General features: G+C 55.6%; 1 protein-coding gene across 1 annotated transcript; it reads right to left on the bottom strand.

Moving 5' to 3' along the window:
- Pax8 (paired box 8) lies at positions 1-26,265 on the bottom strand. Its single transcript, XM_076832775.2, has 11 exons — positions 26,259-26,265; positions 24,232-24,397; positions 22,299-22,496; positions 20,562-20,650; positions 20,100-20,225; positions 19,783-19,958; positions 15,562-15,682; positions 15,013-15,219; positions 7,961-8,062; positions 1,436-1,522; positions 1-160 (listed from the first exon to the last, which is right to left on the bottom strand). The coding sequence occupies exons 1-11, from the start codon at positions 26,263-26,265 to the stop codon at positions 84-86; spliced, it is 1,356 nt and encodes a 451-aa protein (XP_076688890.1). The 3' UTR covers positions 1-83.

The raw sequence follows: 26,265 nt of genomic DNA, 5'->3' as shown, positions 1-26,265 counted from the left end.
AAGATTCCTTTGTATGACTCTCTGGGGCCTGTCCCAGGCCGAGTCCTCCTGCTGCCTGGTCGCTCCCACTGTCCCCATGGCAATTACAGATGGTCAAAGGCCGTGGCAGAGGTGGGCGGCACGCTCGGCCTCGAGGTGGAACTGTAATAATAGGGGGAACCTGGACCGACGAAAAAAACAACAACACTGCTGGTCAGAGGGGAGGTGGCGGCTCGGCCTCCCGGCCTCTGCTGACCTTTAAGACAGCAGCAGTTAATCATTCACCCCGGCCTATCTGATCATCAAAGATTAACTCCTCTCCAGGCCTGTCTCCTCCTTCTCCAGCCTCACCTCGGAGTTGCCACCAGAATGAGAGCCTGTCTTGCCCCCTCCCGCCTCTTGACCTTCAACACCTGTGGGCAGGGAGAGGGCAGGAGAGAGCCGTGGCCCATGGGAGCACAAGAACCAAGCACCAGACTTGCCCAACAACAGCAGGTCGCAGAATCTGATGCCCAGACTGAGATTCCCACCAGACCAAGGAGGCCTGGGCTCCAGGCCTGCAGCAGGCTCCAAGCCCCTGCTGGATGGCAGCTTGAGGAGGCTCAGCAGGAGGTTGTCCTGACCCCTGACCTCCTGCATGTCTCCTTGCCCTTGTCCTTCCTGGCTGAGGTGAACCAAGAGGTGGCTTGGAATTGCAGACATCTGCAGAGCCTAGGGCAGAATGCTCAGAGGTTACAGCAGCAGAGGTTCCCAGGAGGTCCGCCAGGGCTCCTCTCCAGCTCTGATACCCTCAAGGCCACCACTCAGGGAAGCCCTAGTAGGAGCCCTCAAGTTCCCCACTGTGGGCTTGCTTTTCTCCCTAGCCCAGGTCCCACAGCTAGAGAAGGGTGGACAGTGGCCCTGAAACCTGCTGAAGCCATTATCTCTCTCTGGACCTCAACCCTGCATGCTGTCCAGTTCTCAAACCAAATATGCCAAACCTGGAGGAACAAGGCTCCCTGCTAAGGGCTTTGGTACAGAGTCAGGATTATCTGGGACCCACTTAGGTGGATAATGAGGGTCAGGGTAGTGTTCTGAAATTAGCTCTCAGGAAGAAGCACAGCAGTGTGGCCTGCAGTGGCCGGATCAGCGTGGCCAGGGGGACGGCGACCCTGCAGCAGCAGGCCTCTCTTAGACTCTTCTGAATCCCTCCTTGCCCTCCCCTCAAGTCCTCGACTCTGAATCTTATGCAAAACAATGATTTAGGGCCTTAGGGAGCAGGAGGGAGATCAAAGTCAGGAATTACCTGGCTTCTGCCTTCTCCCCCGGCAAAGACTGCCCTCCTACTATGTCCTGTGCCAGACAGGGTCTACAGGCCTTGTCTAACCTGGGGCCACCCAGTGCTCAGACTCCTCAGGCCTGGCCTTGTCCCTCCCACCTGCCCTGCCCAGCAGGGGGCCTGCCAGGCCCGACTTACTCAGCAAGCTGGAGTTGGGGAAGCGCCAGGCCTCGCTGTAGGAGGAGTAGGGGGTGTGGCCATAGGTGTTGCCCGAGTATTCACTTCCTGTGGAGGCACAGGTGAGAGGCCCGTGAGGAGGATGGTGGCTCCAAGGTGGAGCTGGGGCTGGGGGAGAAGAGCCTGTGGGGCTGGCAGTGGGTGAGTGGCAGGGAGAGGGGCAGGGCCAAGAGGCCTCTCCAGCATCCCACCGGGAACTGCATAGTCTGGGGTCATTTGGGGCTGTGCCCTGTTCTCCAGGCACCAGAGGGGCTGCCCTAACACACGGAAACACCATAGCCCTCAAAGGAGCCCCAGGAGACAGACACTAATTTTACAGATAAAGAAACTGTGGACCCACAAAAGTTCACACAGCTGCAGGGCCTAGTGGAGGGTGGACGCTGTACTGGGCTCAAGGGCCCAGATTCTACCCCTGCTTCGACTGCTGCCTGGACCTTCTGTACAGGGGCTTTGTAGAGGGGCCACGGCAGGGGGCCGGAAGAGGAGCCAGCCATGAAGATCTGAGAACTGGCTATCCTCCCAGGTGGAGGTCTGGGGAGGGTGTATCCCTCTGTAGCACCCAGGGCTGAAGGCTAAGGCCGGAGAAGAGGGAGGAGCCTGGAGGGCATCCAGTTCTTGGGGACACTGTGTTCTGGAACTTACTCTGAGAATTTGTCACCATTGTAAGCAAACCCAGGGCATGAATTTATTTACACAAAGTAGACCAGATCACCTCCTTCCGTGAGTAGATCATGGCTTCCCCACAGGACTTATTTCCCAGAGGAATTACTTAAGAAATCTCTGACACAGCAGCAACAATTCTGCTTTCACAATCATCCTATGGGGCACTCGGCCACACAGCCAATTTATAGACCAGGACACTGAAGCGCAGCCGGATTAAGTCATTTGCCTCAAATTACACTGCTGATAAATGGCAAGGCAGGACTTGACCTTAGAACTCTTGACCCTAAATTCCAGAAAGTTCCTTTATCACTTATGAGACAATGTCATTTACAAAGACAGGTTCCCGCCAACCCTGAGATCCAATGAATGACCACAGTCTTTTGGAAACTCATCTGCGATTGTGAGCTAAGTGCTTTCTGTGGTTCCTCCTCTTCTTCCCAGGCTGTTTGAAGTCAAATCCCCATCTCTTACTTCCTGGCTCTATAAACTTGGAGAAGTCACTTGGCCTCTTTGAGCCTTGTTTCCCTCATTTGTCCAATGGGGCAAATGATTGCCCCCCCTCATGGGGTTAAACATGGTAGTATGTAATACATAATTGTGCTTGGAATATAAGAAGCACTCAATAATTGTTAGCTTTTTAAGTAGTCTCCCATGAAACAGGTGCTAAATAAAGTTCCACTCAAATCTGTCATACAACCAGCCTTAGAGTTAGGTTGGGGCCAGTGGGGGCTGCTTCCTTGCAGAGAAGTAGGCATAGTGCAGGAGGAGCGGAGGTGGGCACCCGCCCTTGAACTACCCTGTTGAGTGCCACTCTCCTCCATCTCCCTGGCCTCACAGCATGGCCCCGCCCTGGCTTTCACCCCACCCTTCCCAAAGCTGAGCGCTGCAGGCTCCAAAGGACGCGGAAGAGACGGAAGCTTTGTGTTTGCCCCTCACGGTGCCACTCATTCGTGCATCCGCTCACCCGCACAGGGACTCAGTTGCTGAACACACTGGGCACCCGTGCCTCAGCCCCAGGGCAGCCTGGGTGGAGGTGGGGGCTCGGGGAGGAACACTCCTGGGTGTGGCCTCTTCCCACCACCAGATCTGTCCACCTGCTGGGCGAGGGAAGACCGAATGTCCTGTCCTACTCCCTCGGCATGTGCAGTCCTCCTGCACAGTCCCCCTCTTTCCTACTTTAGTGGTCTCTCCCTTTCCCGTTCATCACGCCCTGCAGCCTATGATCATGGCTCTGCTATTTTCTACCTGCAAAAAATTTGCCAGGGTGGCAGCATGCACCTGTAACTCCAGTGACTTGGGAGGCTGAGGCAGGAGGATCACAAGTTCTAACCTATCCTTAGCAACTTAGCAAGGCTCTAAGCAACTTGGCAAGACTCTGTCTCAAATAAAAAGGACTGGGGATGTGGCTCAGCGGTAAAAAGCCCCTGGGCTAAATCCCCAGTACCAAAAACAAACAAACAAACAAACAAACAAACAAACAAAAAACCCAACTTCTTCCTACCCCAGAGCCCTTTCTAGCCATCTGCCCCTTTCTCTGCCTCATGGCCACTGCTTATGCCCTTCTAATCATGCGATGCGGAGGCCTGCAAGTCCCACAGCCTCTGACCTGATCACCAATGGCCACTTCTATCTCCAGGCACCTGCCCCTCCAGCTCAACACTCCCTCTGTGCCTCTGGGTTCCATGCGGCCCAAGTCCTGGTCTGCTTCTGGCTTGTCTCTGCTCCCCACTCCCTTTGCTGGCTCGTTCTCGGTTAGAACTCTACAGTATGCTGCAGAAGTCTTCTGAGGGTCTGGGAACCTTCTGTGAATGTCCATTCCTATTCTTTCAAGAGAATTCATCTAATTCCTTGGTATGAAACAAGAGTGTTGTACAGACTGATATTCAGAGGGTACTGAGGATCCTTTTCTGACCTCAGACGTGTGTCATGTGCTTGCTGGCATGTTAAACTGGGCATTTCACACGGTGTCTCAATCCTAATATGGCCTCATAGGACTCTGGAGTCCCACCTTTCACCCACTTCCTATCTTCCTCCCCTTGTCGCCCATGTAGATGCTTTCCACCATCACCAAGGGGGCTTGCCATGGCCAAACTCGGAGGGACCCACGATTCCTGTCTTCTGATCCCTGTATCATGCCTGTGGCCAGTTCCCCAGCAGCTTGGGTCGGCTCTACCACCAAAACCCACCACCGGCGTCTCCTTTCTCCTCCTTTGCTGACCAAGCCACCGGCATCTCTTGCCAGCACTACTGCAACTCCACCCTGACTGGCCTCTGAGCGTTCTCTCTTCATGTCTACAGTCTGTTTTCCCAGAGGCTTCAGTGGTCCTTGAAAACCTGATCTTACTGCTGTGACACCTCCTTGTCCTGGAATGCGCCCAGCTGCTCAGCATCCTCCCATAGGTGGCCTTCCCTCTGTGTGCTGTCAGGCTAAACCAGTTCCTTCCTGCCGTACGGCCTATGCACGGGCTGTTCTTTTGGGGCCAGGGATGGTCAGCCCTAGTTTATCACTTGGCTGACCACTTTGAACACCTTCTCAGAGAGGCCTTCCCTGATCACCCATCTAAAGCAGTGATCTCCTCTCTCCGTGGCTCTGTTACATCATCCCGTATTCTGGTTTCCGCACACTTAAAATCATCTGGAATTATGCTCCTTCATTCATTGACTTGTTCATCACTCATTTCTCTCCATTATTAGGTCGTGAGCTCTGTGAATAGAGGAACGCGTCCTGTGTGCTCCTGCATCCCCAGCATCCCCTCCAAGAGGATCTCCCTGCTATCTGTTAAGTGGAAAAGTGGTGAACAGATGGAGAGACCCAGGGACGGATGGTGTGTGCATGATGAGAATACCCATGATGAGGAAGGGAAGGTGGGAAGACGGAGGCAGGGAGAATGGATGTGTGGACAGATGAAGGTAAAGATGGTATGGAAAAGGACAGATGGATGGACAACAGCATGGATGGGAGGACAGGTGGGAGGGACAGATGGAAAGATGGCTAGATGAAAGAATGGCTATGTGGAAAAATGGACAAATAGACTGATGGAAGAATAGATGGACGGATGGAAAGGTGGACAGTTGAACAGATGGAGGGATGGATAGGTAGACAAATGAGTGGACAGATGGAAAAACAGATGGAAAGATAAATGGGTAGATAAAAGGCTGAATACAAGAGAACATGGACAGATGGATAGACGGAAGATGGGGGATGATGGGTAAATAGATGGAAAGACATGTGGATGGAAAGATGGATAAAAAGAGGAAGGATGGATAGCTGAATGGGTAGATGGAGGAACAGAGGGATTAAAGAAAGGGTGGATGGACAGATAGAAAAACATATGGATCAAGAGGGGGCTTAAAAATGGAAGGTTGCCTGGACAGATGGGTAGGCAGGATGAACGGAAGGAAGGTGGGTGAATGGATGGGTGGAAGGATGGCCAGTTTGTTGGATGGACCATCTATCTGGAGGTGTTGGTTCTGCTCTAGAACTGATGGGAGGGTCCTTGAGTTAGTGGGGCTGGAACCAAAAAATAAAAATAAATGAGAGGGGAGAGGACAGGAAAAGACAGAGATACACAGAGAGGGAGAGACAGAAAAGACACAATGGAAAGTGAATGGACCAAGGAATCTGCGTCCTGACCCTTCTCCTGAGCTACTTCCTAGAGCTTACGTTTGTTTCTGGGATGGCTGGAGGCAGCGTGTTGAAGCGGAAGGAACCCTAGATTTGGAATCAGAAGATCTGTGAGCAACTCAGCTGCTGAGTATTGTGAGAACCCTGAGCACACCGTTTGCTTTTCTAAGTCTTCTTGTCTATAAAACAGGGGTAACATCAGCCTCCCAATCTATCCATGGGAAACAAAGTCCTGCGTATGAATGTCTGGGCACGCACAAGTGCACAGTCAATGACCACTTCCTCCTCTCCACAGGGATTAAGAATGTCATTGGCATGCCGCTTATTATGACCTTACATTCATGCAGTAGGTGCCTGATGAGTTTATTGACATTAATTGAAGGAATCCCCCTTCAATTGTGACTGGGAGATCACAAGCAATGGTAAGAGATGGACACACATTTTTTCTACAAAATAAAATTCTTTTAAGAATTAATCCACACAAGGGCATATCTAGGAGCCAGCTGATTTACTTAAATAGTGTCGCATTTTCTGAAAACGAATTTGCATGCGGCACATAGTGGGAGGCCCTTCATGTGCAAGACAAGGTCCCTTCCTCTCTCGAAATCCACTTGTAGTCAGGGTGGTGGTGTGTGTGTGTGTGTGTGTGTGTGTGTGTGCGTGTGTGTGTCAGGGTGGTCATGTGTGTGTGTGTGTGTGTGTGTGTGTGTGTGTGCGCGCGTGTTTCTCCACAGCCTGGCTCTGGATGAGGCCTTACTGGAAATGACCTGGAGCCTTTGATGAGAGGCTCAAGCCTTCCAGCTACCTCCCAGGTCAGACTCTGGGCCCCAGGAACCCCTTGCCCTGGGCCTGCCCTCAAGGAATGATTCATAATTAAGAGGAAAACCTCCTTCTTTGGTGTCTTCCTCCTCCTCGGAGCAGGCGGCAGGGGAAGGTGGAGGGGTGGAAGGGGGATGGGGGAGCAGACGGGAGCCTGGGATTTTGATTGAGAGGCCCCATTATCCACACTCTTAAAAAAATAACCGAATCTTTTCCTTTTTTATCTTGACCAATCTCATTTCACGCTCCAGAAGAGGAAGGGAGGGAGGGAGGGAGTCCGGGGCCAGGAGGGAGAGAGGAGTCAGTATTCTGTATTTTCAACGCTGCATTAAGCACATCGCCACGGTAACCAGGCGGCAACAAGTGCCAGCTCAGCAGGTTCCCAGGGAGCACTGGGTCTGCTTCCCTCCTCCTTCTCCTGCCCCTCCTCTGCCCAGGAGAGTCCAGCCCACCTGCCTTGCACAGGGTACCCAGAGCAGGTGGTCGGCAGAGGGAAGTAGGCCTGGGTGGACGTGCCAAGTCTCTGGGTGCAGAGCCAGGGAAGCAGGCCCAGGACTGGCATGGGGTTCACACATGCCCTGAGTTCAGAGTCCCCTCCATGAGCTAAAGTCCCCTGGAGCTCTCTGGGCAGTGGAAGTATCTCTGTTCTAGCCCATCCACCCCAGGGTCTGCCTCATATGGCTCCTAGATGACAGAGACTTTCTCAAAGAAATCCCCATTGTCCTCATTTGTTCAGACCTGGACACTACAAGTCACTACTGGATGACAACTGGCAGATAAAGAAACCCCAAATGGCTGGCACGCAGATTCCAAGCCAGTCCAACCAAGGATGGAAACCCCTAGCTCATCTCAGGCTCCTTAGACCTAGAACCTGAGAACCAGGATCCTGCTCATGCAGAATGAGTGAGTAGGAGACGAGAAGGCTGTATTTCAATCCCATCACCATCATCATCATCAATGTTCAGATCTCATGAAGGGATGAGACTGCAACTCATCAAAGTTAAATCACTGCGTGACAAGGGTGCTCCAAGGTCGGGCTCAATTTTGGCTTAGGGCCTTTGGTCCCCGAAGCACACTCCATTAATATCCATCAAAGTGGTGGAAGAGGTCAGGAAGCTTGGACTTGAACATGGGTCTGTCTGAGCCCCGCCCTTTCCATCATGGTGGGGACAAGGGCTATTTGGGAAGGAGGCGGCCAAGCTGGGGCTAGAGAAGGAGCCAGGAGGGCACAGGGGCATCTTCTCCAGGCGTGCACAAGGTGCCCCTTGGGTCCATCACCCTTCAGTGCCCTTTGGCAAACCTAGGTATGGGATTCGGTCTGGCTCCTGCCCCTCCTTTGTAATGTCCCTGCACCACCCCCATGTGGCCCCTCCCCTTACCTGCCACCATGCCTGCGATGGCAGAAGAGGCATAGCTGCCCTGTCCACTGGTGGGGATGTGGGGTGGGTATCCGGGCAGCGTGGGCCCCACCATCTCTCTCCCTGGAAAAACACAGCAGAGTCATCAGTCGGTCAGTGGGGCTCCTGGGCTGGACGTCTGCTCTCCTTGAGTTCAGCAAGGCCCTGACGCCATTCCTGCCTTTCCCCTCCTCCTCTGAGCCCAAGTCCTTGCCTCAATCAGGACCGAGGCTCTCCAGGCAGCAAGGACTTGAACAGCACTGTTCTGTTCCCTGTTCTCCAATGGCTTCAAGGCCATGAGTGTTATTTATATCACGATCCTGGAGGCCAGGGGATAGTCTGCAAGTCTTCCTGATCCCTGTGCCCAGCACAGCCGTCGGCACACCCCACCTAAGTGTGTGCACAGAGACCAGAGTCTCAGCATCTCCTCCAGCTTCCGCTCGGAGGGTTAAGAGCAGACATTATCCATCGACCACCACCCTTTCCACTGAACCAGAGGGGGGTTCTTCTCCTTGACTTGGCCTTCCAGGGGAATATAATCTATCAGAGATGCAAGGGACCCCAAACCCACTGCCTACCCCTAACCTAAGAGGAGACATGGCTGAGAGATGATTAGCTTTTACAGGTGACCACCAGCTGCACATCGGTCACCTGCATTTCTGAAACACATGAAAACTTTCTCAGCGACACGGATGTTATTGGGACATCTGTGTTATCTGTTACACAGATAACTTGTGGGACATAACCACGCTGTGGTGACCCCAGGGGAACTCTGTAAAGACCCTTCTCCCTGGCTCTGTCTCTCCTCTGAATCAGGAAGTGAAAGCTTTCCATTTAGGAGACGCAGATGACCTGGTGATATTCTCCCCACCGACCCCCTGCCTGACAGCCAGGGTCCCCCACCTGTTCCCCTCTGCTACCACCCCTAGGTGCTGCACTCCAGGCCAGCGTCTGGCTCACCCGCAGGTTCTGTGACAGAGATGGTATAGCCTGGTTTGCCCGAGGGGAGCCAGGTGCTGACCATATCCCAGCACATTTATTACTATTGTCCATTTCACTCTCAACATGCTGCAATGGCATGATGAATCATTTGACCCTCCGTGGTCTTCGAGGTGTCCACAGGGTCCCAATCTCAGCAATATGGCTTCTTAGGCTTGTTAATTATTCGTTGTGAGGTTGTCCTGCACACTGGGGACATTTAGCAGCACCCTGGCTTCTGTCTGCTAGAGTCCAGTAGCAGTTCCCACCTGTGTGACAACCCAGTGTCTCCTGACACTGCCGTGTGTCACTAGCGGGGAGGGAACGGGGCAAAGTCACTCCGGGTTGAGACCTCTGTGTTTAGGTTATGTCCCAGATGCCTTCTGCCTCCCTCATGGAGGCCCAGGTTGCCTCCCTCATGGAGGCCCAGGTTGCCTCCCAGGCTCCATGGGCTCCCTGTGAGCCTTGCCCACCACCTTCCCAGGGCCACCTCAGGCCACCTCAGGGCTACTGCTTGCCCAGGTTTCCTCCCCTGGGTGCCCTGAGGCCTTCACACAGCAGCCCCCCGGGCAGGTGCCTGGTAATGAGGGATGGGAGGTCTGTCCATGGAGCCCAGTAAATTCTCAACTCCTCAGTGACCTCATCTCCCTGTCTTCTCACTCCGGAGGTTCCCCAAGGTCATCTCAACATTCCAACAATACTGAGTAAGCGCTGTGTGCCAGGAACCTTCTAAGCACTTGGGGACACAGCAGACAGCAAGAGTGACCATTTATCAAGGCCAGGCAGTAAGTCAAGATGGGGCAGAGGCTGGCATGGGCATTTGGAGCCAGGCCCAAGGAGCCAATGGACAAGACCCTGTGTCCTCAGCCTGGGGATCAGAGGACTGGGGGTCCTCATCCCATTTCTGTATCCAATCTTCTACGTGCCCTTGCCAGGCACGTATGTGCCCTGATCCTATTGATCTACGCGTCTATGTGATCTATGCGATCAAAATGGGATCGAATAAGCCTCACGTGCCTTATTACCATTCCCCTGAAGTTGTCAACATACGCCTCACCCAGGCTTTCATGCTACAGATGGACTCGGATCAGTGTGGGGAGCACACCTTAGAAATGGCCACGTCAGTAGACCTTGCAGAATAAACCCTCTTTGCAACAAGCTGTCCGCTATTTGAAGCTGTGGGAGGGTCCCACCTCTCACCTGTTGACTTTCACTGCAGGGTCTGGCCATGTCTGGTGCTGGACCAAACAGGGTGGGACCCATTGGGATCCTTGAGGTGGGCTCTGTTCACCTGACCCAGGGTCATCAGGGGAACACGGGAGGGTTGGAGCAGAGGTAAGGAGAAGGGAACTGTGGCATATTTAGAAGGAGAAGAGAAACAGAAGGAGAGGGCCACCTGACCGACTCTCAGACTCAGCCCCGTTGGCCCTGGGTGCAGCGCCCAGCCAGGCACTGGGGACCATGGGAGGGGGAGGAGTGGGCACGTGGAGGGGTGGTGGCATGGGGGAGAGGTGGAAGAGGGTGGTGGTGGCCGACCAGGCCTGACACCTTCTTCCCTCCCCCTTCCCCACCGAGGAGGACGGGGAGTCCTCTAGATCCCGACTGTGGGTGGGGGAAATCCCTCCAACCCCATCTTCCTGCCTGTCACATGGGGCTAACTTGGGAGAGCTGATGACTGGGTTCACCTTCTCCTGGATTGGCGGGCAGGGGCGTCCCAGCACGGTGAGTTAGGAAGGACACTGAGGCAGCCTGTGTCTGCCATGACTGGGGACAGGGTGGTGGGGACCAGTCTGGGCTCACAGGACACCTCTCTGCTAGTGCTCTTCTGTCCCTGGCGGCCTGAGGTCCCTGCTCCCCCCCTCCAGACCTCATCCTGGGGCTTTCCCTCGGCTGACCCTGGGCTCTGGAGCTGTGCGGTGCAAGGGGCAGACTCCGGGGCACACATTCCATTAGGCCACAAGTACCCCTGCCCCGAGCATGAGCCCCACACTGCTCCTGCAAATGGAATTCCTTGTCCTCCATCTCCTATGTTCGGATATTTTAATGTTCCTCTCCCTAATTCAACTAATTTCCTCTTAGCATGGTAGAGATTTCTGGATCACCTGCCAAAGCAGAACTGGATGCGTTCCTCCCATGACACCTGGCCCTCCTGGAAAACGTTCTCCTGTGGCCCTCACCCAACGGTGCGGCCCTAGCCTGTCCCGGCAGCCCAGAACCCTCTTTGTCCCAACTCCTTAAAAAAAAATTGGGGATGTGCAGGCTGAGAGTTGGCTCATGGTAGAGTGCATGCCTAACATGTGTAAGGGCCTGGGTTCCATCCCTAACACTGGAAAATAATAATATTTCTTCCAGAAAGCCAGCAACCTTGCTTCCTTCTTAGAAACCAAACAGCAGATGCCATGAGCTTAAAATGCTCCAGAACAGCCTAACACACTCTCTCTCTCTCTCTCTCTCTTTTTGAAGCCTCTTCATCCTTAATTTGTATAATTCCATCTCCTCTGCATTCAACATATTTCCGATGTGGCCTTATTTTTTAAGAAGTTGACATAGACCCAGGCCCAAGTTGACTGGCTGGGAGGTGGGATTCTCTAAGACATCTCTAGCACCCCAGGATCATTGGTAAGTATTCTAGAGAGCGGCAGAGCTGGGCGGGAAGACCTTAGCTGGAGGAATGCAGAGGGTAGAGGTGACTTCAGACTATTTCATTTGCCCCCTTTGATGTCTGCCCTCTGTGTGACCCCTTTTCAATTCCTTATCTTGTTCTGATAGCATGGAGAATTATGGCAACCCAGAAATCTCTTTGGCAGGACTAAATATAATTTTGCACAAAAGGACGGAGGAGGGTAATGAGCTCTTTGATGATAAAACCTAACTTCAAGCTTTCTGATCAGCTGAGCTGCAGTCAGCCTTGGAGCAGCAGGGCAAGATTGGCCTTGATGTTACTGGCAGGGCCGGGCTGTGGGATCCGCACTGGGATGTGGACTGGGCTGTCCAAAGAGGACTGGCAGGCATCTCAGGGGCAGTCTATTCCCTAATGCTTCCTCCTTCTTGAAGCTGAGACTCAGAAGGGAAGTCACCCTGGACATCACACTAACAGAGCTACCAGCTTTGGAATGCTGCTCAGGGGAAGCAGGTAAAGGGGTTGCAGGAAATGGCAGGAGGTCCTTGGGTCACACAGTAGAGGGGAGCCAGAAAGGTCCATGCAGGTCACAGCTGAGCTGATTATGGAATGGAAACTCCCAGGCGGTTGTTCCTCCTCGCCCTGTCCGCAGAATTTCCTAGGAGAGCTCGGTCTCTGCTTCCTTTCCTTTCTTTCAAATTTCACCTCTTCTAGGTCTGCAGCTCCCCAGACCCTTGAGCTCATGCCCCTCTGATCCTCCCCTGTCCTATCCTGTCCTCTGAGCCCTCCCACCAGGGCTCAGCCTTGTGTTAGGGATATAGGTCCAGCCCTGATCATAGGCCTCAGCTGGACAGTGTGAAGAGCTCCAGGCCAACACCCCGTGCTCGGCACGGTTGCCAGCCATTGCCTGCCTGCCCTTCAGCTGCAGGACTGGCTTGGCTCCTTGAACCACAGTCCTGACTTGCTTCCTGCTCCCAGCCACCTGCCTGGACCCCAGTCCCTCCAAGCCTAGACACTCCTTGCCCTTCTTGGGGCCCTTGCCTCTGTGCTGAATCTCCAGCCCTGGGGCCAGCCACTGGTCTCCATGGGTGCTCACATCTGAACTGCAACAGCATCTGGGCCTGGCTTTGAGGTCACCTGCCAGGACATGACAGTGCTGTATATCTGGCTGCCTGCTGCCTCGGGGACCACCTGCTGTCTGGTCCTGTGGGTTGGATCAGCTCCCTGTCCCACAGCTGGCTGGAGTGGGCTTGTCCATTAAATGAAGAGCCAAAGAGCCAATAGACGTTGGTTGACTGCACTTGCAGCCTTCCTTAAAAGGGTCCTGGGGACGCCGGGCGTGGTGGTGCACACCTGTAATCCCAATGGCTCAGGAGGCTGAGGCAGGAGGATAGCGAGTTTAAAACCAGCCTCAGCAAAAGTGAGGTGCTAAGCAACTCAGTGAGACCCTGTCTCTAAATAAAATACAAATAGGGCTGGGGACATGGCTCAGTGGTCAAGGGCCCCTGAGTTCAATCTCGGGTACCAAAATAATAATAATAATAATAATAATAATAATAATACCACCGTCTGGGAGTTTCCATTCCATAATAATTTTTACAAGGGGGGTCTTGGGGAGGGGAGAGAGTGGGGGGGGGCTCAGGATCAGGGAGTTGGCCCGGGGCTGTTGTGTGGGCTCTGATGTACCAGTGTCCAGCCACCATCTGTCCTTCCCTCTTTCTCACTGGCCCTGCCATGCCTTTCTGCAGCTTACACAGGAAAGAACTGTTCCCCATCATCTCTCCCAGTCCCACCTACTTCTCCACTGCCCTACCTCCTGCCATTCCACAGGTACCTGAGTTTGCCCAAGGACTGGCCCGGCCACCCCACAGCACATTCAAGCCTCCTCTACTCCTCCTTTCCCTCCACTGTCTATTTGACCATTTCACTTAGACCACAGCTTTTCTTCTTTAGTCCTCTGGTCAAGACAAATGATCCATCTCTGCTGACTTCATCCTCTCAACATTGCAAACTCTGGAGTCAACATTTTTTCCCTCACATCAGCCCTTAAACATTGCCTCTCTACGCACTCTCTGAATGTCCATCTCCACCAACAGGACCTCCCGGCTTAGAGGTAGGGATGCACCGAGAAGGGAAAAATTCTAGGTACTAGGGAGTAAACACAGGGTGGATTACGAGAAAGAATCCGTGCACTTGACTCAGAGATCTCTCTGGGCTGGCAGAGGTGCTGGCCCTCTGGGACAGTGGCTTCACGTCCAAAGGCTCTCTGGGGGCAAGGCCTACTCAAACAGCGCAGCCCTTCACTGAGCTAGCTGGGATACCTGGTGCCCATAAAGGACTTCATTTCAAGACAACCTGTGAGGTCCAGCATGTGTGAAAGCACGGTGCAGACGGCTGGTCTGACTCTGGGTTGTCTCTGTACCAGGTGTCCTTGCCCTCTTGCCCTGGTCTCTGCTCTAGCCTCTCAGGGTAGTCAGGATGGGAGCAAGGGCAGGGAGGCACTCTCTCTGTCCCTAAATGCCTGCACACCTTGGAGACAGCTCCAACACAAGGGGTCTCTGCTGAGCCTATAGTGGCCTGGTTGGCCTCCTGCCTGGCTGGTCCACATCTGAAGTAGTTGGTTTCTGTGGATGCCCTTCAGACTTCAATGGGAGTCTCTGTCTCTGCCCAAGACAAACCTGGACTTTTACACACAGCACAGGCCCTGGCTGGCTGGGTGGATGCCCTTCTGTCAGGGAGACAGAGAACCTCTGGACTGGCCCTGGGATGCAGGTCCAGCCTCAGATGCAGGATACGTGCTCCCACCTGTGGATGGGCAAGCTTCTCTTTTTCCGTGCAGGGCAAGGTTTGCTCCAGGTGGCTTGAACCTGCTTCTAGCTCTCAATGTTTTAAAGCAGATGAGGTTCCTGACAGGAGGTCCATCAGGGCCCCCCGCCTCAATTTGTCAATCTGCCCCCCCTTACTCGGTTGAAAGATGCAGGAGCATCCTCCGCCGGCCCTGCCTAGTGCAAATGGGGAGAGCTACATCACAGAGGCCCAGCTGGAACTGGCCCCCATTCCTTTTGAAGACTTTGATCCAGAAAGGATCAAAGGTCACTGCCTTTGCCCTAAGCAGTTTTCTTCTTCCCCCTTTTTTTTACTTTAAGACCAAGACCAAATGTCCCCAGTTTCAGCATCTGGCTCCTTGCCTTTGGGTCCCTGTTCTTCCACGGGGTCCGAGGGGGGTGGGGGAGGCTGCACCACTTCCTGGCACCCCCAGAGCGCCTGTCCCTTCGTAGCCTGTCCAGACCGCACCGGAACCGCGCCTGGGCGCCGCCACCTCCGCCAAGTCGCGGGACACAAAGCGCCGGTGCTGGCCCAGGTGGGGCCGGGGACCTGGGCCAGCCCGAGGCCCTCCCTCCCCCCGCGTACCTGCACGGGGACCTCCCTGTCGTACCTGAGAGGAGGGCCTGGCCCGTGAACTGCCCGTACACGGAGGCAGCATGGGGAAAGGCATTGAAGGGCGGGACCGAGGCGCCCGCAGGGCCCCCGGCGCCGACTTGCTGCAGATCCAAAAAGGCGGAGCTAGATAAAGAGGAAGGGGTGGAGCTAGAACTGGACAGCTCGGGGCTTTCCTGCTTTATGGCGAAGGGTGAATGAGGATCTGCCGGAGGGAGGGAGACAACAAGGAGAGAGGGGTGTGAGATGGCGGGGCGGGCACATGCACGATAGCCAGGGATGCAGCCTCCGGCGGGCGGGCGGGCGGCAGGTGGCCGTGGGCCCGCAGGTGCGATGCCGCCTGTGCCCGCAGGAGGGCGCCAGGAGACCCAGGAGGTGGGCTGAGGCACGCCCCCTTGTCCCCTTGGAGGCCCAGCCTGCAGCCCACCTCTCCTCTCCCGGCAGGGGCCACAGACGCTCCTCCTGACACCAGCCACATCTGCCCTCCCCTGCCCTCCAGCCGCCCTCGCAGCTGGGCCCGGGCGGCCCAGGCGCCTTGGCATCCTACCTGCCACCACTGGGTAGCTCTGGTGAGTCGACAGGTTGCGCCCCAGGGGCGTGTTGGAAGGGGTCAAGGTGGCCTTCCCATCCTCCAGGGTGCTGTTGAGCAAGGGCAGCGGGTAGAGGCCCTGCGGGGGAAAGAGGAATCAGTAGGGCACAGGGAGGCCCTGGCTAAGTTTTCCAGAGCCTGCAGCCAGTCTCTGGACATGAGGGCCCTAATCTCCCCAGGAAAGGCCCCTTTCCTCCTTGGCTCCTGGTGTCCCTTGTTCCAGGTGGCCTGTTGAAGGAATTCCTATTCTGCAACTCAAAGCCCTGCTGTTCTTCTCCCAGTCCCACAGTGGGAGTGCCTCTTCCAGGGCCCAGAGTTCAAGATTGGCTGGTGGCAGGAGAGTCCAGGTACAGGATGGCTGGTGTCCTTTAAGGAACTGTGTCCTGGCTGGACACTGGTCTCTCCTTGTCCCCTCACATAGTTTGAGCATGGTCAATGCCAGTGGCTGGAACAGGCAGTTCACAGTCTTGCACACCACTATTCATGTATTCACCTTCAAATAGAAAATGCAGGCACAGTGGGTCCTGGTGGCACATGGGAGGCTGAGGCAAGAGGGTGGCTTGAGTTCAAAGCCCACCTCAGCAAAAGCAAGGCGCTAAGCAACTCAGTGAGATCCTGTCTCTAAATAAAACATAAAATGGGGCTGGCATGTGGCTCAGTGGTTGACTGCCCCTGAGTTCAATCCCTGGTAACAAACAAACAAACAAACAAACAAAAAAGAAACAAAATGCAGGCACAGGCAGGTTCAGAAACTCCACATTCTCCCCTGTGGTGTGGAGGTAGGATTGAGATTCCAGTGCTGTGCTGTGTCACCTGCTCCCCTAAATTGGATGACATCCTGACCTCTTCTTACACTTACAAGGAGCTGACATTGGGGCTTTGCCTGTCAATCTCACGGAGTTCCCCTTCCCCAGTCCCTTGACATGAGCGCATGTGACCATGTCTGTTTGGAACATGTAGAGGCTGGACCACCAGGGTAAATGTCCCTGTTTTGCTTATTGAAACCAGGACTAAACCTAGGACATCAGAGTCTGACTCTGGTCCACAGAACAGGTGCATTCTCTTTCCACAGCCAAGGCAAAAGCAGCATGCAGATTCTGCTTGAAAGATGCTTGCTATTCATTTTGGTTGCAAATCTTTATCAGGTGCTTAGGGGTTTCCTTCACAAAAAAACTCACTTTAGGACTCCTACTGACTCCCCCAGTCTTGAACATGACCATGGTCTAAGGTTTTCCTTCAAAAAATAACTTGTTCAACTAAAGACAGGAGAATAGCTTCCACCAAGGGAGGACAGCACACACCTGTTTCCTACACATGGGTCACATACACACGCAAACATCCTGCAGGAGACACTGTGAAACTGATATCCAGGTGTGCTCCATGTTACATAACAGCTCAACAAAAGCCTGTAGCTCTTGGTTATTTCCACTGAGCAGGGCTCTCCATAAAGCTGCAGCGCTTTCTGGTTGCATGCTGGGCACCTTTGGAAGCTGCAGGCAATTCTGGAGGGCACCCGGGCATCATTAGCATGTAGCAGCAATTACTGACTAAGTGGTGCTCTGGTTCCGTGCCTTCCGAGGGGGCCAACTCCCAGGCAGGGCGGAGTTGCTCAGAGCCTAGCCTGGCTTAATGAAATTGAATAAAATCCCTAAATTCTAGACAGTATAAGAAAAGTTTGAAAGGCCTTTGGTTGAGATGATTTGATATCAAAATATTTACTCAAGATATTTCTAGTCTCCAAAAACCAGGCTATTCAATGAAAGAAGAAAAAAGAAACAACTAGAGTCTAACGTTTTGAATGGCTTAAACATCTCAGAGATGACTGGATTGTTTTCTGGGGTTGAACCTAGATTTGGGACAGAGCTGCACAATGCTTCAGAATGCAGGCAAGCCAAGGCGTTTAGTCTACTTGACTAGGATCTACTTCACTGATGTGAAGAGTGAATGAAATATTATCTACAAACTTATATGCAACATTCATCCCAGAATGCTGGCTGACAACAGATGCTCAATGAGCAGTTATGATAGATATTATTTGGGGGTTTGGGGAAGAGTCAGAAGCTGCCAAATTCTTGGTCTCTAGCATCATGATATTCACGCTCTGTTGGTCCGCTTCTTGGTGGGCTTGTGAACTAGCAGAAGGAGAGCTCTACGAGCTTCTGATGATGCTCCCTAGTAATATAGCAACCAGGACAGAGGCCACCAGAAGTTCCCGTTAAACTTTTTCCCCCGATTGATTTTCCAGACAAGAAGCTGGTGTCTTTGCCCCATGCTAAGGTCAAGTGTGAGAATCGGTGCTTTGCTCTTGGATCCCCCAGCCAGAGGGCCTCTCTGTGCCCATGTGCGAGAACACAGTGTTACTCTGGAAGCACAGTCAGTACCAAAGGCTGGGGAGGCAGGGGCTCAGACCTAAGAAGCCCTGGGCACAGGCTGGGTTCTCTGTGCCCCTTACCACCCAGCCAGGTGCCTGAGAGAAGGAGTGATTCACAGTCTGCACCTGGATTTCCTCCTCTGTAGGCTGCGTGGTGGTGGTGGCAGTTTGAAGGTTTTCAGATGCTTTTGCTTGGTCTTCATTCAAACCAGGATGTATATTGAAGCATCTTTGCCAAGCAGGTAAAGTAGCACCGCCTGAATAAAACCGGGGCTGATAGGCCTGAGCCTGGCAGCCATCTATTTCCTCAAGCCTTTGCCTGCTCTCTGGGCCTGGGCTATCTCCACACAAGTGGGGAAGGAGGACTGGGTGGTCCCTGAGGTCCCCTCTAACTCCGAGAGCCTCTCATTCCTGGATCCCCCGAATATGTATGCCACCAGGGTCCAGGGGCTCTCTGTAGCCAGGCAGGGTCCTTTGGGAGTTAGGTTGGAGCCAGGAAATGGCTCTGGGACCCAGCAGGTGCCCAGGTGTTATCAGGGGGTTTCTTTGCTCTCTGGGGCAGCTGGAGCTGCACTCTGGTTTCTGCAGGCTTGCTTTCACAGAGAGGCCATCCTGTAGGCCACTATGGATGCCCTGTCCCCTCCTGGAGCTGTGCCGACCCTCGGATGAGCACCCAGGCCCTCTCCCAGGTCTGCCGACGGCCAGCTCTCTCTGCACCCCTCGTCGTTGTCACAGCCAAGGCTGATAAAATCGCTGACGCAGATCGCCTGCCCAGCTGTGGGGCTGGCTGGGGGCCAGCAGTCCAGCCGGCCACTGGCGACTGTTCAGTTGATCATTGGCAGCACCCCTACTGTCCTACTTAGATCTTAAAGGTGTACGTACACACACACAGGCTCGCCTCCATTCTGGATCAGCGTGGGCCCCCCAGGGATGCTCTTCAGCTGGCTGACTTGGGGGCCAGACTCCATGCTCCCCAGACAATATGAACCCAGGGCTAAGTGGTTGCCAGCGAGGCAGAGGCTCTGCTGGCCTCGGGAAGGGACCTCTCACATCTCGCTCAGCTTTTCCCAGAGGCCAATCTGTCCTGGGTGCTGGGAAGAAAGACTCCCAGCAGCTGGTGACCTACTGTCCCGATTTTCCCAGGTGCCTCTGTGCTCTCCTGGTACAGCCTTGAGTGGCTATTCCAAGAGGTGCGAAGAGTTCGGTGCTGGGGACGAGAGCCACGGCCGAGCGCCTGCGCCACCCTCCAGACACCACTGTGCCTTGCTGCGCCCACTAGTTCCTTTCCATGCACCTGAGAAGCCCCCAGGAACCACGTGTGGGTCGCAGGACCAGAGACAGGGGACGGAGCACGTCTGAGGGGCAGGGGTGGATTCGCAGAGCGGCGTTGAGCTGAGTCATAGCGGCCAAGTGGTATTTTTCCAGGAGGAGAAGTAGGAGGAAAGGCATTCTCTGCGGAGGGCACATGGTGTGCCAGGGCAGAGGGGTGTGGACGAGGGTGGCATGCTTGGGGACATGAGTAATGCAGGCTCATGGGGTGTGCAAGGGGAGGTGGGGCCAGAAGGGTGCTCAGGTCATAGCGGGAAGGCCTCTTGACAGTGACAGCATCTGGCCCTGATAGCACAGAGATGGCACCCCTGGCTCTGCCACCCACCCTTAAAGGGACAGGCTCCAAGGTGAGGGCAGGCGAGAGGCCAGGAGCAGAGCTGCCGGAGCACCCAGGGAAATCAAGGCTCGAGGCCACATGGAGCAGGCGCCCCAGTCCCCAGCCCCCAACCCCAGAGCTCTGCGGACTCAGTCTGGCTCACCTGCTCGCCTTTGGTGTGGCCAGGGGAGGCGTAGGCCTCGGGGTAGTGCTGCCGCTCGAACGGGCACTCGAGTGGCTCCAGGTGGTGCTGGCTGAAGGCGTCCGTGCGCAGGTGCTTCCGGGGCCCGCTGCTGCTGCTCTGGGAGTCAATGCTGAGCCGGCAGCTATCCTGGTCACCTGCGTGGCCAGGCAGGGAGAAGGCTTTCAGGGGACCCATCCACCCATCCCGGGGGGCCAAGAGCCGGGCTCCTAGGTCTGGGCCTGCGACCCTGCGGGGGACAGACCCCGAGTGTCCCCACCCGTCCCCACAGGACTCACTGTCATCCATTTTCCTCTTGCTGTCGCTGCCAGGCTGGGCGATTCCCAGGAGCCCGTTGATGGAGTAGGTGGAGCCCAGGGAGTCTGACTGGGGGGACTCGGGGGGCGTGACGGCGGAGCTGGGGACTGCAGTGGGCGAGAAGGAGAGTGTCAGGCCGAGGGAGTGCCCCCAGCCCCTGCAGCCATCCTTGAGGGACCAGCCAGCCAGCCACGTGGTGACCCGAGCCCTGAGCCCTGGTGGCAGCTGGAGTCACCCATGCCTGTTCTTTCCACCTCTCTGTGTCCACGGGACCTTCCACGGAGACCAAGACAGGCTTGTCAAAGTGACAGTTCTGTCTACGCAGGGGCTGAGGCAGGTAGGTGGCGTGGGTGCTGGGATGCATCTGGGGGCTCCTGTGGGGATGCGGTGGGGGTCTGTGTGTGAGGGGTTGTGTGAGGAGCTTCCAGGCCCCCAGCACTCACTCAGCGTGTGTCCTGGGCTCAGGGACTTGGTGGCCACGCAGCTGTCCATGGGGAGGTTGAACGGTTGCTGCACTTTGGTCCGGATTATTCTGCAAGGAAGAACAAAAATGTCACTAGAGAAAGAGGAGGAAACAGGTCCCAGCACTGCCCAGGTGGGTGGCCTTTCTGACACTCCACTGGTCACCTCAGAGGAGTTTCCACCTCAGCTAGTCCACGTCTGTTATGGTGAGATGTCCCCAAAGCTCAGGTGTGAGACAATGCCAGAAGGTTCAGAGGAGAAATGACGACGGGGGTGTCAGCCTCAGCCCAGTGAACTGACCCCTGCTGGGATGAGCTGATGGCAGCTGAGGTGGTGGGTGTGGCTGGGCAGGTGGGCGTGAGGCTGACCCTGGGGTACACATTTGTGTCTGGTGGGTGGAGTCTCTCTCTGCTTCCTGATCCCCATGTGAGCCTCTTCCCTCCGCCACACTCTCCCGCCATGAGGTTCAGCCTCACCTCCAGCCTGAGGAATGGAGCCTGCTGTCTGTGGATTGAGACCTCTGACACCGTGAGCCCTCAATAAACTCTTCCTCCTCTATAGAGGTGATGCTCGGGTCATTTAGTCACAGCAACGAGAAAGCTAACTAGAACAACATCCAAATCCCCGATCTCTGTCCTCACACCGGCCCTGTCTGTGTCCTCATGTCATGTTGGAAACATCGGTCACTCAAGGTCAAGTGCAGATGGGGCTGAACACCTGCCTGCCCCTCCCAATCAAGCTCGCCCCCAAGTTCTGTGGGTTTGACCTTGATAACCTCTCCAGCCTTGATCCTTCCTTGATAACCTCAGCACCTGCCAACAGTGTTCTTTCCCGCCGGGGGGCACTCATGGCCCACCCCATCCACTCTTGACCCTTTCCAATCGACTCATCCTATTCGGGCAAAGTGAGATTTTTGAAATGCAAGTCAGCATCCTGCTTAAAATCTGAAAAGGGCTCAGAGGTCAAAAGCCAAGAGTATGTAACGTGGCACCAACCCCTCAGCACGCCTCAGGTTCTCTTCCCTTCTGTCTAGCTTCTTGTTAGCTTTCTAGCTTCTAGACCCTGTGAGCCACAGGGCATCTGAATGTCTCAGACCTTTTTCCTTTGCTCCTTTTTGACTAGTCCGCTCTTCTTCCTTGCCTCTTACTCAGGGGAAGCCTTTCATAATCCCATAAAGTCACCCTGTGCTGGTCCCCATGCCCCCATGTTCCTGTCCTTAGCAGGACTTGGAGCTGTATTTTTATAATGTCTGTGTGGGTACTGGGTTTGCGTCTGTGCTCCCATTAGACTGTAAGCTGCACAGGGAAGGAGTTTTGTGTCCCCAGGGCCTGCAGGTGACGGGTAACTGAGTGAGTGATGAATAATGGATGAAGAGTAAGTGCTTGATGGGTGGTAGCTATCTGCAGGGCTGAACAGATGACCAGGTGCTTGAATGGGGCCAGGAGAGGGGTCAGGAGATGACCAGTTCAGGAACATTCTTTGGTCCAATGAAAGAGACGTGGTATCTGAGGAAGGAAGGTGCAGATGGGTCCCTGTGGAGTGGGGCAGGGTGCCCCCAGCGTGGAGAGGGGAGGCAGGGGGGACACCTGTGGGGACGGAGAGGTCTTGCCCAACTCTGCAGCCCAAGGCCCGAGTCCCTCTGGGTTGGGCCCCTGCTCAGTTCCTTCACGATCCCAAAGCCAGGCACCCGCCCAAGACCAGAGGCTGTAGTCTCTCACCTGTTGATGGAGCTGACACTGGGCACGGTGTCATTGTCACAGACGCCCTCGGCCAGGAGCCGGTCCCTGATCTCCCAGGCAAACATGGTGGGGTTCTGTCGCTTGTAATCCCCGATCTTCTCCACCACCTTGGGGGTGGCCACCTTGGGCTTGGAGCCCCCTATCACTCCAGGCCGGATGCTTCCAGTCTCGTAGTACCTACTCCAATAGAGAACCCCAAAGAATTACCCAATAAGCAGGGGGTCTCGGGGGGGGGATGTCACCAGAGCCTCCCCTGCTCCGTCTGTCTGAAGCTTCTGGGGAGGGCCATGGGGGTGAGGTGCCCGAGACTGCCTCCGGCACCTGGTGTGCCCAGAACTGTCCACATCCCTTTCTTGGGGAGGCTCATGCTGACGCCAAACAGAGCCCTCTGCTGGACGCCCTGGCTCCTCTCCTTGCCTTGCCTCTGTCCAGGCTCTGCCTGCCCCCATCAGGGCCAGGGGCACGGGGTGTCCCCTGTAAGGAAGGGTGTCTTGGCTGGGAACCGTGGGGCACAGTGGCAGTTTCTCTGGGCTGAAGGCTGACTGATCTTCTCCTTGACCATCTTGCTTCCACTGCGGGTGTGAGGCTGGTCCCCTGGACTCTGGAGGCCAGCCTTGGGGATCCCTGGCCAGGCTCAGTCCCTCAAGCTGAGCCTGCTCGCGTCCAGCCTCTGCCCCGCTCTCTGCTGTGGCAGATGGGTGGCCTGGGTCAGGACATCCTCCCCTCCCTGCTGTAGACAGGGGCCAATCTGCCATCGGGGCCAATCTGTCTCTTCCAGACTCTCTGTTGGTCACTAGTGACCAGAGCTCCTCTCCTGTCTGGGACTCCACAGCCATCTTGGGATCCCCTCTCCTGGACCCCAACCTGACAGCCCAGGGCAGGGAGTCGGGGTTTCCAGGGTTCACTTACAGCCAGGCCCTTTGCCGCCTGGCACCGGGGGTCCCCCTGAATCCACGTGCGGGGTGGAGGAGGGGGACGGTGCATGGAACTACCTCAAAACCCAGAGTCCTCCAGGGCAGGGCATTTTGGCTGGAAGCCTGTGCTGCCCCTGTCCCCCCTGAAGTAGTTCCCAACCTGGTTGCAGAGGGAAGGTGGGGGCTTAGACCCAGTCCCCTAAATCAGTCTGAGCGGGAGCACAGACACTTAATTTTATTGTTATGTTTAAGTTTCTCCCAGGGCAGCTGGGGCTGAGGGCCACCATGTTGGGTGCTTACAGAGCAGCAGTTCCCAGGGGTCCCGAGTGTCACCTCTTAAGAATCCCAGCCTCTAGGCCTGACTCCCAGAGAGGCTACTCAGGGAGGCCGAGCTGGGCCTGGAGACTGAGCAAGCCACCCTCTTGCTTCTGTCGCAGGGGCACAAACCCAGACGTCCCCCTTGCAGTGGTTAGACCCCAGGACCCTCGTCTACTGTGAGGCCCTCCTAGGGGCCCCGTTTCCCTAGGTGTCACCAGAGAAGGAACTGGGGGGGTGAGTCTCCTGTGTGAAGAGCAAAGACGGCTGCAGAAGCAAGACATGGGTAAAGCATAAAAAAGAGCCGGGCTCAGTGGAGCACCTTGTCATCCCAGCAGCTCGGGAGGCCGAGGCAGGAGGATGGCGAGGTCAAGGCCAGCCTCAGCAGTGGTAAGGCGCTAAGCAACTCAGTGAGACCCTGTCTCCAAATAAAATAGAAAATAGGGCTGGGGATGGGGCTCAGTGGTCGAGTGCCCTGAGTTCAGTCCTGTTAACCCCCTTTCCCCCCAAAAGAGAGAAGCCAAAGGAAGGAGAAACGAGGCGGAGAAGGAAGCGAGGACAGGGAAGAGCAGGAGGCCGCAGCAGGCAGAGGCGCCACCACACCCTGTCTGGGTCCCAGGACTGAAGCTGGACGTGGGAGGCCAGCTCTGCAGAGCGTGGGGCGTGCTGAACTGCGAGCTTACCTGCCGAGGATCTTGCTCACGCAGCCGTGGCTGACGCGGAGCTGGCGAGAGATGTCGCAGGGCCTCACGCCCTGGTGGGCCAGGTCCACGATGCGCTGGCGCACCACTTCCGGCAGGGGTCTGCCGTTCACAAAGGCCCCTCCCAGCTGGTTCAGCCCGCCATGGCCTGGAAACACAACACCCCGGGGACAGTGTCAGGACCAGGCGGGGAGGTGGGGAAGCATAGGCTGCAGGTGTGCAACCGTGACTGAGCCCTGCCGCGACTGAGCTCCAACTTGGAGTCCCACCTCCTGGACGGGGCCCAGTGGTCCTGATGCTCAGACCCGATGCCCACTGCTGGTTCCAGAGGGAGGGGCGCAGCATGCCCTGGGGGCCCTTGGGCCTGTCCTGTCTCCTTCTGACCCAAGCCCTTCACTCCAGACACCAGCCCCCATCTTCTTCCTTCCTCTGAAGGCAGGTAAGGAGAAAGACTCAGGGTGTCCTGTGTCCTGGGTGTCCTGGGGGGACCCTCTCCTCCCTGGGTCTCCTTTCCTTTTCTAGGAAATGAGGGCTCAGGAGGAGATCCATGGTCTCCCCATTTCTCTTTAAACCACAGAAGTGGTGTTGAAACCCGATCACAAACATAAACACCAAAGAATGAACCCAGAGGTCTCTGGTTGAGCTGGGGGGAGTGGACCCCAGTCCTGACCGTGGGTGTCCTGCCTGAGAGAGCCTCAGGGTTTCTCCTCTAACAGGTCAGAGCACTAAAATGGTGGGCAGAGGCCTGGCCGGGGACCCCATGGACTCCAGGACGGCCCCGTCAGGCCGCAGACTCTCAGCTGCTTTCCTGCTCTGGCCTCGGTCCTCCTCCATTCTGAGCCCATTCTCTCAGCAGACCTGTGCTGACTGAGTGCCCACTCTGTGCCAGCCGGGTGGGAGGCTCACGGTCACCGAGGTAAACAAGGCAGACCCCGGCCCGCTCTCGCCTCATGGCTTTATTATAGTGGAATCCCAAAGTAGCAAACAGTCCCTTGGAACCAAGAGGAGGGGACCTGGCTGCAGTCAGGGAATCACAGAAGGGTTCCTGGAAAGTCAAGCTGAGGCCAGAGGTAAAGAGGTGCCCACCAAGTGGGAGAAGAAGGAGAAAGCTATTCCGGGCAGTGGAACAGCGTGTGCAAAGGCTTTGATGCCAGAGGGCACCGTCGGTTACACTCTCTGACGTGTTCCACTCCATGAAATCACCCAGTGGGGCTAATTTTAGGACTCAGATCTCCACTTATTCAACCGGGGGACTGGGACCAGGAGAATTTTAGAGACTTGATTTACATGACTCATTCGAGACTCAGACTATACCAGAAAGAGCCAGGATCCACCGGAAGTCTGAGGCTCAGACCAGAGCTGCTCTCAGGCTACCCAGTGGCTCGGTGGCCAGAGCTGGCCGGTGAGGTGTAGGACTGGCCTGCAGTCCTTTCCGAAGGTGCTGTGGCCTGGGTGGGGAAGGTCTTTTCACACCAGAGCATGATTTGGTGGTTGCCCTGGAGGTGTCAGAACCCCAGGGTGGCAGTCAGAGGGAGCAGGCAGGCGAGAAGGAGCATGACCAGGCCCCTGTGGGAGCCAGTGGAGTCTATTTATGACTGTGGGCGGGAAGGGTCTTAGCCGGGCACTGAGTGCCTATCATTGCCCAGTGACAGCACGTTCTGAGCTGCCTGCCCGTGTCTCCTCAGGGGCTCCAGCAGCCTTCAGCAGAACAGCTCCCTTAGAACAAAGGGCTTCGAGCCTCCGCCCTGGGCTGCGAGCCTCTGCCCTGGGCAGTGAGTCAGAAGAAAAGTCCGCGGGCTGAACACCAGTGTGAGGGTTGCAATGACCACCCTCCTATGGAGGCCACTGGGTGAGCCTGGGCATGGTTGCTACCTCGCCCCTTCTAGGCGACCTGTCCAGCGAGTGCTTTCCACCTCGTCCGGAGCAAAGCCCACGGGGCCTTCAGTGCAGCCCAGACAGTGGGAAGAGTGGCCCTCACGCTGGCCCCTCTGGCCACGCATCTCCCCCACCCGCCAT

Source organism: Callospermophilus lateralis, chromosome 14 (assembly GCF_048772815.1).
Source record: "Callospermophilus lateralis isolate mCalLat2 chromosome 14, mCalLat2.hap1, whole genome shotgun sequence".
NCBI classification, from domain to species: Eukaryota; Metazoa; Chordata; class Mammalia; order Rodentia; family Sciuridae; genus Callospermophilus; species Callospermophilus lateralis.
The sequence above is the reverse complement of the archived record's forward strand: the minus strand, read 5'-3'. Positions and strand labels throughout refer to the sequence as shown.

Bases quoted from the DNA above. Each gene is read 5' to 3' on its own strand.
- Pax8 (XM_076832775.2), bottom strand. The intron at 20,651-22,298 runs GTGAGAGACTAC...TCTTCCTTGCAG, and splicing joins AGTGTCAGCTCCATCAACAG to AATAATCCGGACCAAAGTGC. The intron at 8,063-15,012 runs GTACGACAGGGA...GTGTTTTTCCAG, and splicing joins GGGCCAGGCCCTCCTCTCAG to GGAGAGAGATGGTGGGGCCC.